A 15,924-nucleotide genomic window follows, 5' to 3' on the forward strand; every position below is an offset into this window, starting at 1 on the left:
CAAAGAAAACATATGAAGTCTTTTTTATTCATTTTCAAGTTTTTCCACAATCACCAAAATTTTAGCTATAAGAGAATACAAAAGTGATCAGTCTTGACTGAAACTGGGAGGTGGAAGAGACAGATAAGCATCGGACAAATAGGAACATAGATGTCAGCCCACAGAACAAGGCATTCATAGAGACCGTCTGCAGTTGCTGGAACAAGAAAAAGGTGAACTTTAAAGTTACAAATGTAATCACTGGAAGGACTACATATAGTGCCAGAACTTTTAAGTTAAATCACACAAAACTTGTTTTTTGTTGTTGTTGTTGTTTTTGAGACAGAGTCTCGCTCTGTCACCCAGGCTGGAGTGCAGTGGCATGATCTCGGCTCACTGCAACCTCCACCTCCTGGGTTCAAGCAATTCTCCTGCCTCAGCCTCCCGAGTAGCTGGGACTACAGGCGTGTGCCACCATGCCTGGCTAATTTTTTGTATTTTTAGTAGAGACAGGGTTTCACCATGCTAGCCAGGCTGGTCTCGAACTTCTGAGTGATCCGCCTGCCTCGGCTTCCCAAGAAACTTGTTTTTTAGGTCAAAAATGGTTGAACATCAAAAATGTAATACAATTCAATCTAACATATGAGCAGAAATGTATAATATCAGTAAATTAAACTATAAAAATTTTTTAAATCCAATCTTATTTTATTTTTTAATTTATTAAGAGATGGAGTCTCACTCTGTCACCCAGGTTGGTGTGCAGTGGCATGATCATGGCTCACTGCAGCCTCAACATCCTGAACTCAAACAATCCTCCTGCCTCAGCCTCCCAAGTAGCTGGGACTACAGGAGCACGCCGCCATGCCCAGCTAACTTTGTATTTTTTGTAGAGCTGGGGATATGGCTGTGTTGCGCAGGCTGGTCTCAAACTCCTGGGCTCAAGCAATCCACACGCCTTGGACTCCCAAAGTTCTAGGATTACAAGCGTGAGCCACTATGGCTGGCCTGGACTGGCATTTTAGATATCCTCAGGGAATATGAAGCTTCAGCAAAGCTCAGGTTATATTCTTACGAAAAGCATTAAATTATTTCTGTGTTTTATATAGCAGGTCCCTTCACTTTTTAGAGAGTAGTAAATCTAGCTTCTTTGCACAGACTTACAACTTATCTAAAGATTTCATCCTTTTACCTCATATTTGGGAGAAATTTCATGGATATATGTTACCTGTTTTCCTATGCCTTCTAGCTCAAACAACATATAGATCAATGTTAATTTTTTCTTTTTCAGATCTTATAAAAAAAAAAAAGCCACAAAACCCACAATTCTTTGAAGAACGAAAGGGGGAAGCCAGCTGCCATGTCATGAGGACACTCAAGCATCCCTAAAGGGGTCCATATGGCAAGGGTCCGAGGCTGCCTGCCGTGAGCCAGCAGGGAACTGCCAACAGTGTAAGTGGGATATGTCGGAAGCAAATCCTCCAGCCTCAGTCATGATAATTATAGCCCCAGCCAACACTTTGATGGCAACCTCATGACAGACCCTGAGCCACAGCCACTCAACTAAACTATTCCCAAATCCTTGACCCTCAGAAACTGTGACGTAATGTATTTTATTGTTTTAAACCACCAAGATCTGGGGTATTGGTTATGCAACAATAAATACCGAATACACACATATAATAAAACCAGGCCACGATGGTTTTCCAGGGGATTCTACAACACGTTCAAGGAAAAGATGATCCCGGTTTTTATGAACCATTCCAGAGAGAACGTCCCCACCCACTTTATGAGGCTGTATAACCTGATACCAAAACCAGTCAAGGATATTATTTTCAATGTATAAGCAAATCTCACTAATGAACAGATAGTAAAAGTTCTAAACAAAACAGCAAGCTGAATTCAGCAATATATTTTAAATACACATAGCATGGCTCAGTTTACTTCGGGAATGCAAGAATGAATTTACTTTTCCAAAATCTATAAATTTATTCACCACTTTAACACATTGAAGAAGAAAACTGATATGAGCATCTCAATAGTTGAGATAAAAATGGATAAAATCTAACTTTACTGATTATTTTAAAATATACTTAGCAAACTCAGACTAGAAATGTCACATTTATTGATGAAACATTAGAGACCTACCCTTTGCAACCAAGATGGTTCTAAGGATGCTCACTGTTCTGCTCAACATTATAGTGGAGGTTTTAGAGAGCGCAGGAAGATATTTTAGAATAGAAAAATAAATCGATAATGGGTGTAAGGTTTTAATAGGAAGAAGCAAATTATCAGAATTATTACTAGACATAAGAATTATGTAAAAATAAATTACATTCTTATATATTGGTAATAAAAATTAGAAAATACAACTTTTTTTGTTTTTTTCTTTAGAAAATATAACTTTTTAAAAAGATACCATCTACAATAGCAACGACAAATCAAAAAAGAGGAAGGATACCTAGGAATAAATCTAACAAAATCAGTGCAAGGTTTCTTTCTTTTTTATACTTTAAATTCTAGGGTACATGTGCACAACGTGCAGGTTTGTTACATATGTATACATGTGCCAGGTTGGTTGGCTGCACCCATCAACTTGTCATTTACATTAGGTATTTCTCCTAATGGTATCCCTCTCCCATCCCCCCAACACCCGACAGTCCCAGGCGTGTGATGTTCCCCGCCCTGTGTCCAAGTGTTCTCATTGTTCAATTCCCACCTATGAGTGAGAACATGTGGTGTTTGGTTTTCTGTTCTTATAGTGAAGGTTTTTATAAAAAAACATTCTAAAACATCACTGAAGGATTTAAAATGATGTAAATAAATGGGAAGATGAACCATGCTTACTGGCAAGAACACTAGGTATTGTAAAAAATACAGATTCTTCCCCAAATTAGTTTTAAATTTACTGCAATTTTTTTTTTTTTTCTTTTTGAGATGGAGTCTCACTCTGTTGCCCAGGCTGGAGTGCAGTGGCACGATCTCGGCTCACTGCAACCTCCGCCTCCCAGGTTCAAGTGATTCTCCTGCCTCAGTGTCCCAAGTAGCTGGGATTACAGGTACCTGCCACCACACCCGGCTAATTTTTGTATATTTAGTAGAGACGGGGTTTCACCATCTTGGCCAGGCTGGTCTCGAACTCCTGACTTTGTGATCCACCCACCTCGGCCTCCCAAAGTGCTGGGATTACAGGCGTGAGCTGTAATTTCTATTAAAATTCCAGCAGGGTTTTTCAATGGAGTTGACATGCTGACCCTGAAATATTCATAGAATTGCAAAGAACCAAGAATAGAAGAAAAACAAGGTGGAGAGATGACCCTATACCAAAAATTATTGAAGCTCCAATAATGGAGACCGTGAGTCTGGTATGGGACTAGACAAATAGACCAATGGAGAACCCAGAAACCAACTCCCACATCTGCAAAACCCGGAAAAAAATGCCGGGATCCAGCTCTCCTGCTCCACATCCACCTGGTGGTGTTGGAGGATCCATTGCTCTGGACTGTGAGCACACAGCCTGGCCACCCAGGGCTGAGGCCATCCGCAGGGGAAGACAGACTGATTTGAATTTGAAAGTTTGGACTTACCTTTATACACAGAGAAAAATACCAACTCAAAGCTCTTCTTTAGAAATCATGATGCTCTTGCTCATCCTTTAGTAATAACAGCTAACATTCATTAACATGTATTGTCTGCAGGCCACTGGGCTAAGTCATTATATGCTTTATTGCCTTTAATTCTCACAAAAACTCTACAAAGCAGGTACTATGTTATCCTGTTTTAAGGTTCAGGAAACCAAGGCTTAGAGAATGTAAGCAGGTGTCTTACCCAAAGTCCCATGCAGTTAGTAAGTGGTAGAGCTGGGATTTGAACCCACAGTTGTCAACTCGCCAGCCCCTGTTTTAACCACTGCCTCTCACAAGCACAGACATTCAATTAAAGCAACAAAGGTTTTACAGCTTTCAGTTGGAAGAACAAATGAGACTGTGACAGCAGCTGAACTAGAATCAAGCTTATCATTATATTCATGAATACCAGTCACATGTTCGCTGCTCCATAAATGCTTATAAAATGAGGTGGCAGAGTTCCAGGAAATGAAAATCAATCCAGTTTCAAAATGACATGTCGCATGGATGTAAAGCAGGCGGAAACCCACAGGAGGCTCAGGAAACACTCTGGACCTACACTGGGCACCTGGAGGGAAGGCTCTGTGTTTTCTTCCTCTCTCAGCCTCACAGAAGTCGCTTATCCTGAAAATGCTCATGCATGAATGAAGTCCAGTGCTCTCCCAAGTAGCCCATAGGTCAGCGAGACACAAAGTGAGAAAAATGGGGCAAGGGAAAAAATGGCAAGAGCTCTATTTCTCAAATAAAAGTCGATAAAGAGGGCCAGGTGTAGTGGCTTGTGGCTGTAATCCCAGCACTTTGGGAGGCCAAGGTGGGCAGACCACTTGTGGCCAGGAGTTCAAGACCAGGAGTTTGAGATCAGCCAGGCCAATATGGCAAAGCCCCGTCTCTACTTTAAAAAGTACAAAAATTAGCCTGGTGTAGTTGCACACGCCTCTAATCCCAGCTACTCAGAAAGCTGAGGCATGAGAATCACTTGAACCTGGGAGGCGGAGGCTGCAGTGAACCGAGATGGCCCACTGCACTCCAGCCTGGGCGACAGAGCTAGACTGTCTCAAAAAAAAAAAAAAAAAAAAAAGTAGATAGAGCAACAGCCTATCCTTTCCCTCCAAGAAAAGCCGTCATCACTTGGAGGGCATGTGTTCCTTTATCCACGCATTGATTTCACAAACATTTACCTGTGCAGGAGGCAGGCCCCGGCCTGGAGTTGTCCCCTTACTCAGTAGACACTGAAGAGGCCCCTCTCTCCACCAGACGCCAAGCCAGGCACAGCGGGGCAAGGATGGGTCCAACACAATCCAGCGCCCCTGGCAGTGTCAGCATACACCCGAGTGGGAGGTGGGGAAGGTAGGCAACCACAGTTTACAAATGTAAAGCTTAGTTTCGAGGAGCGGGCGGGGGACAGAGAGAGGAGGGGTTGCGGGCCTGTGAGAATGAAGAGCACAGAGCGGAGAGGGGGAGGAGGAGGGAAACGAAGGCGTGGCAGTGAGAGAGAAGAGGAAGAAGAGAGGAGGAGTGGGGAGGGGAGGGAGAGCAAGACAGCAGCGGGTATGGATTCCCCTCCGAGCCACATCTGGTCAGGTTCTAAGTAATTAGAAGATTTTTCCATTGATTTAACCAAGGGCTCTCTCTCTGATTAATTTTCGAAAGAGTTGGCCAATTTTAATCAAAGCAAACACGATGATCACGGTGATCATGGCCTGAACAGCTAAAAGCAGAAAATAAAACCCCCAGAACGGGCTATGATCTTGACCTTTGCCCGTGGTCACTGGCTGGGCCCACATCCAGGGTTCTGAGCTGTTGGGAGCGAAGGCTGAATGGACAGGGGCTTCCGAGGAGCTGTCCGCAGCGGGGTGGGGAGGCAGGCCCCGGGGGCCCGGGCACTCCGCGTCATCCCCCGGTAGGGCCCAGAGCGGCAGGCCGGCGTGCGCCCCAGGGCCTGCGCACCGTGGGGGCTCTTCCCCGCCCACGAGGCCTAGGTGCTGCCGCAGCCACCCCAGGAAGGGCCCCAGGCCACAGTCGCAGCGCCAGGAGTTGTGCCCCAACAGGACCTCCGTCAGCCGGGGCAGAGCCCCAAACACGTCGCCAGGCAGGGTCTCCAGCTGGTTGTGGTCGAGCTGGACGCTCTCCAGGCTGCTGAGATTGCGGAAGAGCGCACGGGGCAGGGCGCGCAGCTTGTTGCGGCGCAGGGACACCTGGCGCAGCTTGCCGAGGCCGCGCAGCAAGCCGTCGGGGAGGCCGGTCAGGCCGTTGGAGTGCAGGGCGAGCACCCGGAGCTCGCCCAGGCCCTGGAAGGCGCCCTGCGGAAGCGCGCTCAGCCGCGGGCTCAGAGTCACCCCTAAGGACCGCAGGCGGCTCAGGTTGCGGAAGGCGGCGGCGGGCAGGGTGCGCAGCTGGGTGCGGTTCAGCCACAGCTCCTGCAGGTCCCCCATCTCCCCGAAAAGCACCCCCGGGAGCTCTGCCAGCGGGTTCTCGAACAGAGTCAACAGAGTCAAATTGTTCGAATGAAGAAAGAGCGCAGAGGGGAGAAACGCAAGGTGGTTTCTCGAAAGCGTCAAAGAACTCAGGTTTGGGAGCCGGTCGAAGGCCCCGGGTGCGATGGAACGGATGTGATTTCGGTGGAGCTGCAGCTCCGTCAGGGCGCCCAGGCTGTTCAACAGCCCCGAATCCAGAGACACAAGCCGGTTCGAGTGGAGCAGAAGTCTCTCAAGCTTAGCCTGTGCTCCAAGCAACCCCTTGGGCAGGTGGGTCAGGTTGTTTCCCGATAAATCCAACAACTTCAGGTTCCCCAGATTCGTGAAGAGACCGGCAGGAAGGAAATCGAGCTGATTCTGGTTCAGAGCGAGCTCCTGCAGATTAACCAGTTTCTGAAACATGTTTTGGTCAATGCCCCTTAGCGCATTGTGGTCCAAAAACAACTGCTCCAGGAGCACCATCTTATCCAGCAGCGCACCTGGAAGATGCGTGATTTTGTTGCGCGACAGCCTGAGGGTTTTCAGTTTTATGAGGTCATTGAAGGTGCCGGGAGCAACGGCGGAAATGTGGCTGTCGGAGATCATGAGGCGCTGCAGGACGGTCATGCCACTGAAGCTGTGGTTCTGCAAGACGCCGCGGCGCATTCCGAAGAGCAGGATGTGCGTGAGGTTGGTGGGCAGGCCTAGCGCGGAGATGAGCGCCACGTCGCCCCCCGAGCACTGCGCGGCGTCCCGGAAGACACACTTGCAGGCTGGCGGACAGGGGAAGGGCTGGGCGCGCAGAAGCCCGAGCACCGCGCACAGCAGAGTCCTCCTCAGCATGTCTGAAAAAGCAACCGTGGGAGTGTGGTCAACACACAGGAGCGTTCGCGCCCGTACTGAACCCTGGGATCCTGCACTTTGTGCAGAGGCACAATCCTTTCGCCAGAATTCTCACTCCCTGTTTTCTCAGGACTACAGATTTCCCTACGTGGTGAAAAGACATTCATTCTACACTGCGTGGTCTCATTCTTTTGCTTTATTGATTTTCCACTCTCAGTTTAAAGCATTGAGATTAAAGCGTTTTCAAGCTACCGAATAGCCAATACTGTAAAATCCTTACATAGAGATAATAATCATTCTCATATTCAAGCTCACAGACATCACAAAGCAATGTCCACTGTGAAAACGGCTCTGCTCTTGACTTTATAACTTACCCTGCATTGGCTATAACCAACAGTCAAGAAGGGAACAGCAAAGTCTGCAGCTACCACCTTCTGATTCTTTTGCTCACGATCATGCTATTTCCACAGTACCAAGTTACTCTATTAAAACAAAGGACACCCCCAAAACAGCGAACACCTTCAATCAACAGCCAACAAAAGCATATAATAATACCTATCACTTTACGCCATGCATTGTTCTCAGCGCTTTATTTATACTATATGCATTTAATCCTTACAATAACCTTAGGAGGTAAGTATATTATCCCTGATTCAAGGATGAATGCACAAAGGCACAGAAAGGTTAAACAGTATAACTAGGGTCACATAGAATTTGAGGGTAGTATTTCTGACTTAGCCATAAACATAAAGAGCTACTATTTCTAAGACGCTTAACTAAAGGTAAGACTCATGGCACTGAATTTTCTGTGAAATGCACACCATACTACTAATCTGCCAAAACAATGTTTCCTAAGCGAAATTTTACATAAATTGCTTCTTGTGCAATTTTACTTCTCATGCACACACACTAAAGAGCCCTCTAATTTCCTATACTAATGTGTAAAACATTTGGCCTTACCTGAAATGGTTCTGCACTCCAAAGCAACTGAAAGACTTAGAGCTCTGCATGTGATTCGACACTTTCCAAAGGAAGAGGGTGGTATCCTTGCATCCTGAGGATAAAGACTTTACCAGAATAGGTCAGGAAAGGACCCTATCTCAGAGCCCATGTTCTGGTTTTTAATGACAAATATCTTCAAACTGAGAGGCCATATATAACCTGATTCCTACTGTCAAAGCCAAGAGCAGTGGGGAGAGTTTTTCCGTAAATAGCACAATATAACTCTATGATACCAGGGAAGTTTAGTGATACAATATAACTCTATGATACCAGGGAAGTTTAGTGATATAACTCTATGATACCAGGGAAGTTTAATGATCCAGTGATAGCTGGATCATTGCAGTAGCCACACCCCTAGATGGGCCACACTTCCCCTGGGTCTTCCTTTTTATGCCACATGGCCCTAATTTTCCACCCAGGTTTTTTTTTGTTTTTGTTTTTGTTTTTGTTTTTGTATGTGTTTTCTTTCTCCGCTTAGCAATAAAGCTAAGAACATTCTCAGATCTTCCATTTTTTTCTTCCTTTTGGGACTAATAAGGCTAAGAACATCTTTGAACATGTTCAACAATGGCATTGCTAGGTTGCAGGGTGCTCACTTATTCTTTTTGGTGGGGGAGGGGGACTCTGTCGCCCAGGCTGGGGTGCAGTGGTGCGATCTCGCTCACTGCAACCTCCGGCTCCCTGGTTCAAGCAATTCTCCTGCCTCAGCCTCCCAAGTAGCTGGGATTACAGGCACACACCATCACGCCCGGCTAATTTTTTGTATTTTAGTAGAGACGGGGTTTCACCGTGTTGCCCAGGCTGGTCTTGAACTCCTGAGCTCAGGCAATCCGCCCGCCTCGGCCTCCCAAGCTGCTGGGATTACAGGCATGAGCCACCACGCCTGGCCGCTCACATGTTCAGTTTAACTTGGGAACATCAAACTGCTCTCCAAAGTGGTTGTATTGGTCTACAATGACACCTACCATTTATGAGAGTTCCTGTGCTTCCTCTCTGCCCACATTTGGTACTTCCTACTTTTTGCCATTTCTATGAAAGATATCTCAGCATGGTTTTAACTTTTCCTTTCCCTGTTAATGATGAACTTGAACACCTTTTCACATAATTACGGCCCACTTGCGCTTCATTTGAGAAAGTTGGGTTTCCTTTTGCCCATTTGTCTATAGGCAAAACGTGTCTACATGTCTTTTGAGCACTCTGATAATGCTGTCTGCATTAAGACTTCTATCCTTCAAGACACCATAGAAAAGGGGAAAAGATAAACCACCAACTAAAGATATTTGTAACACCTATAGCTGACAAAGGCTTAATATCCGAATACATAAAGAATGTCTACATCATGGGATCCAATCACCCTTTGAGGCAGCCTAATGCAGTCAGAGCCCAGTAAAGGCTGGGTTGACTGAAATTACCTTCAAAGTCATGCAGTCCTGGACCACAGGGAAGAGCCACTGCCTCTGCCAGGTATCGCGGAAGTCTTTCAGTTCTGATCAAGGAATGCAACTCCAGAGCCCAGAACTGCTACACTGGTGACCTGGTAAGTCCGTCATGCATAGGCACATCGAGTGAAAGCCTCCCCACCCCCTTGCCCATGAAAATGCCAACATGACACACTGGAAAGGCGAGCTGTGAAACAGAGGAAGATGCCGATGGCTCCAATTCCTGTGGCCCTTGTTTAGCCTATTTCCCCAGGAAAACCCCCATTCAGAATGGCCTCTACATTTTGTTCCTTACGAAGACACTTTGATTGTCCAGGAAGGGAAGAGTAGGTATGGCAGTTGCAGAGTGCGGGAACACTCTTAGTCCATCCACTGAGCAAGCTGATGAGGTAACGAGAAGTATTTGGAGCAAGGAAGTTGACAGCTCCAGTGCTTCCAAGTCTTAAGATTCTGTATCCATCACCAGGTCAGAAGTCTGCTGTAAAACAGTCACCTGGCTTAAGGGGCTTGGCTATTCAAAAGCAGGTCTGCCTGGGTGAGATAAGCCTTTTTCCTCTGAGGGAGACTCAGTGGGCGGGGCACAGCAGGGAGCAACCACACCCCAACTTGGACCACGGACAGTCTCACTCAAGCCCCTAGGACTCCCTGTCCCTTGGCAGTGATACAGGGGAAGGAGAGACATGCAGAACTGTGCCCACACCAGCAGGCTGTGGGGACAGCATCACACATGCCGCACAAACCATAGCGACTGTTAAGAACTTGAGCTAAAAGCAGGCAGGCCCTCACCCCCCGAAATTCATCACACCACAGCCAGCCACATATTCCCTAGCAGAGGCTCCATGTCTCCCGGAGCTGAGCTCCATGGAAACAACTCCCACCCACACACAAAGGTCCTGTCTTCTCTGGGAATTTTACAGCCATTTTCTCTCTCCATGGTATTAGCTTTTGGTTTGATTCTCCCAACTATTAATAGATTATAAGTCCCTACTTGTCTATTTCACCATTTCCCTCAGACCTCCTCGCATTTAACATTTGGCTCTACATTGCACCCGACTGCGTGGTTTCCCCAGGATGCTCACACACATGGTATGATATGCAGAATGTTGTTCTTATTTCCTTCAAAATCTAGTTTAAAAAAAAAAAAAAGAAAGAAATGGGGAAGTATTATTAGGCAGGAAAATAAATCCACAAAGGGCAGTATTCATGTCACTAAAAAGCAAACAAATGAATAAAGACACAGAAAAAGTGTTATTTCATTCATTAAAATTTTTATTTTGAATAGCTTCAATCAAAAAAGGTTTCATAAGATTATTTACAATGCTGAATGTACAATTATGAATGTATGCCTTTTTGACAAGAGGGTACCATTCTTGAGCAGCAATACAATTTTAAAAATATAAAGATGCAGTATCATTTCTGATATAAAGTTACTTAAAAAAATCCAAGGTCTTAGGGAATTCACAAATCATAACTAGAAGTAACTTTTATTAATTTAATGTACACATAATTACCAAATTTTAATACATTAAAAATGTGTAAATGCCCACAGACTGTACAAAAATTAACACCCCATTTTGTTAAAAGTTCCCAACCACCTCCCACCATAAATATACAAAAACCTATTTTTAGATATGTCAAAATTGCATGCATGAATATTTTCTAAAGCTTGAATTTTGCTTTTCACTGGATAATGTTATCTATAGCTGTTTCTGTAACAGACTACATAAACATTGATATATTATTTACCATGCCTTTGAAACTGTGCAGGACTTTCATAAACATGGGGAACAAAATAAATAGAGTAAAAAATGCAACAGTGTTGTTTAGATGCAAGTGCAATTTGGAAAGCTTTCGAATTTAAGGTTATAAAACTACTATAAAAGTATTTATTCTGTTGTTGGCTTAGCCACTTTTATTCAAGCATTATTTGCAGCATTGCTTTACAGCAGTTGGTGCTAGAAGATACAAAACATATAGTTACCACTATTTATACTTGAGGGAGAAAAAAACTTCAAACAACCCTGAGGGAGACACACATTAAAAATCTTGTTATTTATTTAAAAAGTTAAAAAGTTACATATCATTATTTAACAATTACTTTCCCAGACACTTCTGTCCTTTAAGTATGTGCATAAATAAAATTTAAATCAGCAATATTCATCTTAATACATCAAAATAATATATGTACAGATTTTAAAATTTAGGTCTGTATAAACTCAAATAATTTAATGTGAAATTCAGAATCAAAATTACTATGTAATGGTGACCTACGAGAGAAGACTCAGTCTATCTATGGCACTGAGTAGAACCCACACCTGGCTTCACAGGCATTCTTCAAATAACATTCTCAACGTGAATAACCCACCTTGTCTATATTCAAATCTAACTTCCTACAAATGCTTTTCCATCCACCTAAACACCTCATTCCTTTGAAAACAATATGGACAGAAGAGATATAAAACCCTTATTAACTCTAAATGTTAAAAAAGTGGGGGGGGGGTGTCAAAAATAGCTCTTTATGATCATGCTCTTAAAGATGTTAAATACAATCTGATAATTGAATTTTTAAGCTGCTACTTAGCAATTACTTTCATTATATGCTTCAGTACTTAAACCAAAGAATAAAATGCACAATTGTGGAAATCACTGAAGAATAACACGAGCATATTTGAAATTAATATGGAAATTATAAAATGATCCAGAGAATAACTATAGAAAATAGTGCTAATTCACAGCTCAAGAGGTCTAAGATGCATAGCTTCATAGAATCATTCATGGAACAATTGTTATCATCTAATGTGTATTAATAGCATATTATACATTTGATGGAAAACTTTGATTATATTTTTGCAGGAATCATCAGTGGCAATAGCAGTAACAGTGATCCTGAGTGTAATTTCTATTTTTCTATAGTTACCAAACATCATCCAGGTCTTTGCAGCATAAAGAGTGAGAACCATTTGGTCCTAAAATTCTAGGTAAAATTTGGTAAATTTGTAAATATATGTTGGGAAAAGAATGATCAGCTAGAAGTAGAAAGCACGAGCAAGCATGTTACTGGCTCTGGAAGAACAGAGAACAATGTCACACTGTTTTCATAGTTTAGCGTCCATTTTATAGCACGATCAGTTTTCTGTGTTGTGGTAACTGTGGGCATTGCCAGACTGCTGGATCCACCTATAAAAGGCGTTTTTTAAAAGTTACCTTAATTTTGGCAAGAATTTAAATGTTAATCAGGCCAAATAGAAAGGTGAAAAATGTTTATCCACATCTCTTTTGGCTCAATGAATGTCAATTTTTTAACTTTATTTCCTCAATTTTTTTTCTCCCAGAAATTTCCGTATCAAATATGCTCTATTTGAACGATCCAATTCAAAATAGACATGTTCTGACCTCTGGCGCCACCTAATGGCATAAAACAAACTCATCAAATTCCTATTGCTTTGAAAAAACAGCAGCCATTCAAATCCAGTATTTTTTAAGCCTCATTATCGATAAGACAGAGACATACATCAAACCTCAAAAAATTTTATGAGGTAAAATTCTAACTTAAAAAAACTATTATCCTATGTCTTTAGGTAATTGAAAACACAGAAGAAAATTTTTAAAAACTATTTAAAATAACACAAAGCCTGACAGAAACAAATTTGAAGAAACGTTAAAAGATGAATCTACATCTACTGCCAAAAGCAATGAATCTTATTTCCTAGTGAAAAAGGTTCTACAACATTTTACAGAAGCAAATTAGACTACTGACACCACACATAGCACAGGAGCCATTTAAGAGCTTTGAGAGGCATCTCAAGAAGGCAGTGAAGCACCTTGCTGATTAGAAAAATAAAACCCAGGCAGTTTGTACAGAAAATATAAAACCAGAAATGGAGATTACCTGAGTTGTTCTATAAGCAACACCATAAACACTCATTCCTAACTGCAGACCATCATAGGGAATTGGCATATGTTTATACAGAATTCTTTGGAAGAAATACTGGAATCAAATGAAAACAGGCTTTCAGTATATTTTCACTGGAGGCTAATTAACACTCATTTTCTTTTTATCAATCACAAACTTAGAGCCTGTATATAAACACAGACTTTTCTAACAAGGGGGTTGTGAGCATAAATGTGAAGAGGTAAACTGGTCTCAAAAACTAATGTTGAAAAACCTACCAAACACCAAACTTCTCCTGTACCCAATATAAAGAATATCACTGAGAGTAACCATCAAGAAAATTCTGGAAATGTATGTAATATTTGGGTTACTGAATGAAGATACAGGACTTAATGGATTGATTGTTAATTTAACTGTTAGGACGATATCTTTTTCTGTTTTTATTTTAAGGAAGAGCAAAGCTGTCAAATAAGCTACTATATCAGAAGGGACATAAACTGAAATAGTGCCATTCTGACACACAGGATCAGAAACTCCTAAAATCACATATTCCTGAATACTGCTATCAGCAATACCGCGGAGACTGATTCACTGCTATGTTATGGTGATGATTTGACATGATCCATTCTCCTTAACTAAAGCTTTAGCTTCTGTAGTTGTCTGAGGTTTTGGTGGCCATTCTGGATCAACCAAGAGCTCCTGCGCCAGATACATGTACTTTGCCTTTGGTATCTTCTTTCTACAGCCCAGGGCCCAGGGTAAGCAGCATTTTCCCCACCGATCCACTGACTCCTAAGAAAATAAGAAAAAAACAAAACAAAACACCCCAGTTGATTAAAGGCTTGTTGTTTTCAACAGGTTTGTTAAAGCACACATTAGCAGAGAAAAATAAGAGGAAATGACTTCTGAGCACAACAAATGGGGGAAAAAATCCATGTTAAAAAAGGCAGCTTTGGCCAGGCGTGGTGGCTCACGTCCAAAATCCCCGCATTTTGGGAGGTGGAGGTGGGAGGATTGCTTGAGCCCAGGAGTTCGAGACCAGCCTGGGCAACACAACGAAATGTGTGTTCTTTTGTTTTATTTTGTAAAGGCAGCTTTCAATTATTTAGGAACTGATTATTCTTTAGATTAGATTTTTTTGGGGGGATAATCAATATGATTTACTTCATTTAGTTTTATATACCTATACTCTTGTGTACTAATACATTTTAAATAACTTGCAGACATGGATTCTTTACCACAGAATATCTAATGTATTAAGAAGAACTTTAAGCCATTCAGAAAGAGAAAACATTTTTAATATTTAATTTGAAAATCTTCACATTCTGTCCCAAACTATCATTTGGTACTATTGCTCCTGGCAACTTAGCTGCATGATCATTTTTGGAAGAAAGCCGTGTACAAGTATCCTTGTTACTGTTAATATCATTTCTCACAACATGAAGTAAATATTGTTTGGTCAAAATTAGGGCTTCAATCTTGTTTAATGTCAATTACGTCTTTTAAAACCTCATCCTTACTAATATAAAAAACAATACTGTTTTACAATGATGGTTTCCGTTGGTGCTCCACGACTGGAAAGGGGTATAAAACAAGTACTATTGCTTAGTATTATTTCATTGCAAAAAGCTCTGCTGTCACTGAAATCCTTCTGATCAATCCTGATGTTTTTAGTGAATGTGGCCTTAGATAAATGATCCTTGGAGAACAAGAAAGCAGAGTCCCTGGTTAATGCATAGAAATGTAAACCCAATAAAACCCAATAGAGGGCTGAAAAGGGCCCTCAGAATTTGTCTCAATTGAAATTTGAAATAAATATAAATGACTACACCAGGACTCGTAGTAGTTATATTTACTTCTAAAGAACAGCCACTTCGTAATGATTTTGGCGGTTGCTTCTCCAAAATGAAATTTAAATTCCAGGTCATTTTGTTTTGCCAATCAACATATAAACCAGGCTACAACTAGCTCTAAATGCAGTAATCTCACAAGGTAGAGGAGAACATAACTGAGATACATATTCTACTGTTACCCAAAATGCCTCATGATTTAAAAAGGCAAGTTAGCTATAGATGTATTTTGAAACATGTTTCTAAATTGGCCAATGGAGAAGAGCAAAAATACTTTAAAATTAAAGCTCTTAAAGCTTTTTCCTATTCACTTGATAACTCTTTCTCATCCAATTGCAACAACCATCAGGAACCTACTCCTCTTTCCCTCCCCTCCCTGACCCCGCAGAGAGCACGGTAAACAGTAACTCACCGCTCTCAATGTTCAAGGTCTGCTAGCTTAAGCCTGTCAACAAAACACAATCAGCTGCACTGCTACCAAGAATTTAAAGGCAAAAACGGTGGACAAAAGTAAGCTACATGGCATTCTGGGGTGGTGGGGGGAAAGTCTGAAGATTACTCGCCTAGTAGCCTTTTTACTGTCATAACTAAAGAGAGTTACATCAGTATCACCTTAAAAAAAAAGTCCACAGGAAAATATTTAGCATTAAGGTACAGAAGTCACTATGTATAGGATTCTTCAGGTGATCCAAAATAACAGATAATGCCTTTCCAGTATAGGCACACAACAAACGTAATATTTCATCTGAGATGACAGTTTACTACTTGGTTCTTACTTTTCTCCCAAGGTGTCATTGTCAATCTAATTGTGGGGAAAAAACCATTGTTCCTAAATCAATTCAA

At 42.2% G+C, this 15,924-nt stretch overlaps 2 protein-coding genes across 13 annotated transcripts in view; both read right to left on the reverse strand.

The window, feature by feature from the left end:
- Positions 1-3,044: 3,044 nt before the first annotated feature.
- GP5 (glycoprotein V platelet) lies at positions 3,045-10,441 on the reverse strand. Its single transcript, XM_063722591.1, has one exon. The coding sequence runs from the start codon at positions 6,896-6,898 to the stop codon at positions 5,216-5,218; it is 1,683 nt and encodes a 560-aa protein (XP_063578661.1). The 5' UTR covers positions 6,899-10,441; the 3' UTR covers positions 3,045-5,215.
- Positions 10,442-10,587: 146 nt separating this feature from the next.
- The window catches only part of ATP13A3 (ATPase 13A3), a 92,376-nt gene continuing 87,039 nt past the window's right edge, over positions 10,588-15,924 (reverse strand). For 11 of the 12 annotated variants that reach the window (XM_063722589.1, XM_054550981.2, XM_054550983.2 and 8 more), the window contains one exon: positions 10,588-14,023. In XM_063722589.1, coding sequence (XP_063578659.1) covers positions 13,826-14,023 — 198 coding nt within the window. In that variant the 3' untranslated portion in view covers positions 10,588-13,825. The remainder of the gene's footprint in view (positions 14,024-15,924) is intronic. The other variant, XR_008523357.2, reaches the window with a different exon arrangement.

This window comes from Pongo abelii, chromosome 2 (assembly GCF_028885655.2).
Source record: "Pongo abelii isolate AG06213 chromosome 2, NHGRI_mPonAbe1-v2.0_pri, whole genome shotgun sequence".
NCBI lineage: Eukaryota > Metazoa > Chordata > Mammalia > Primates > Hominidae > Pongo > Pongo abelii.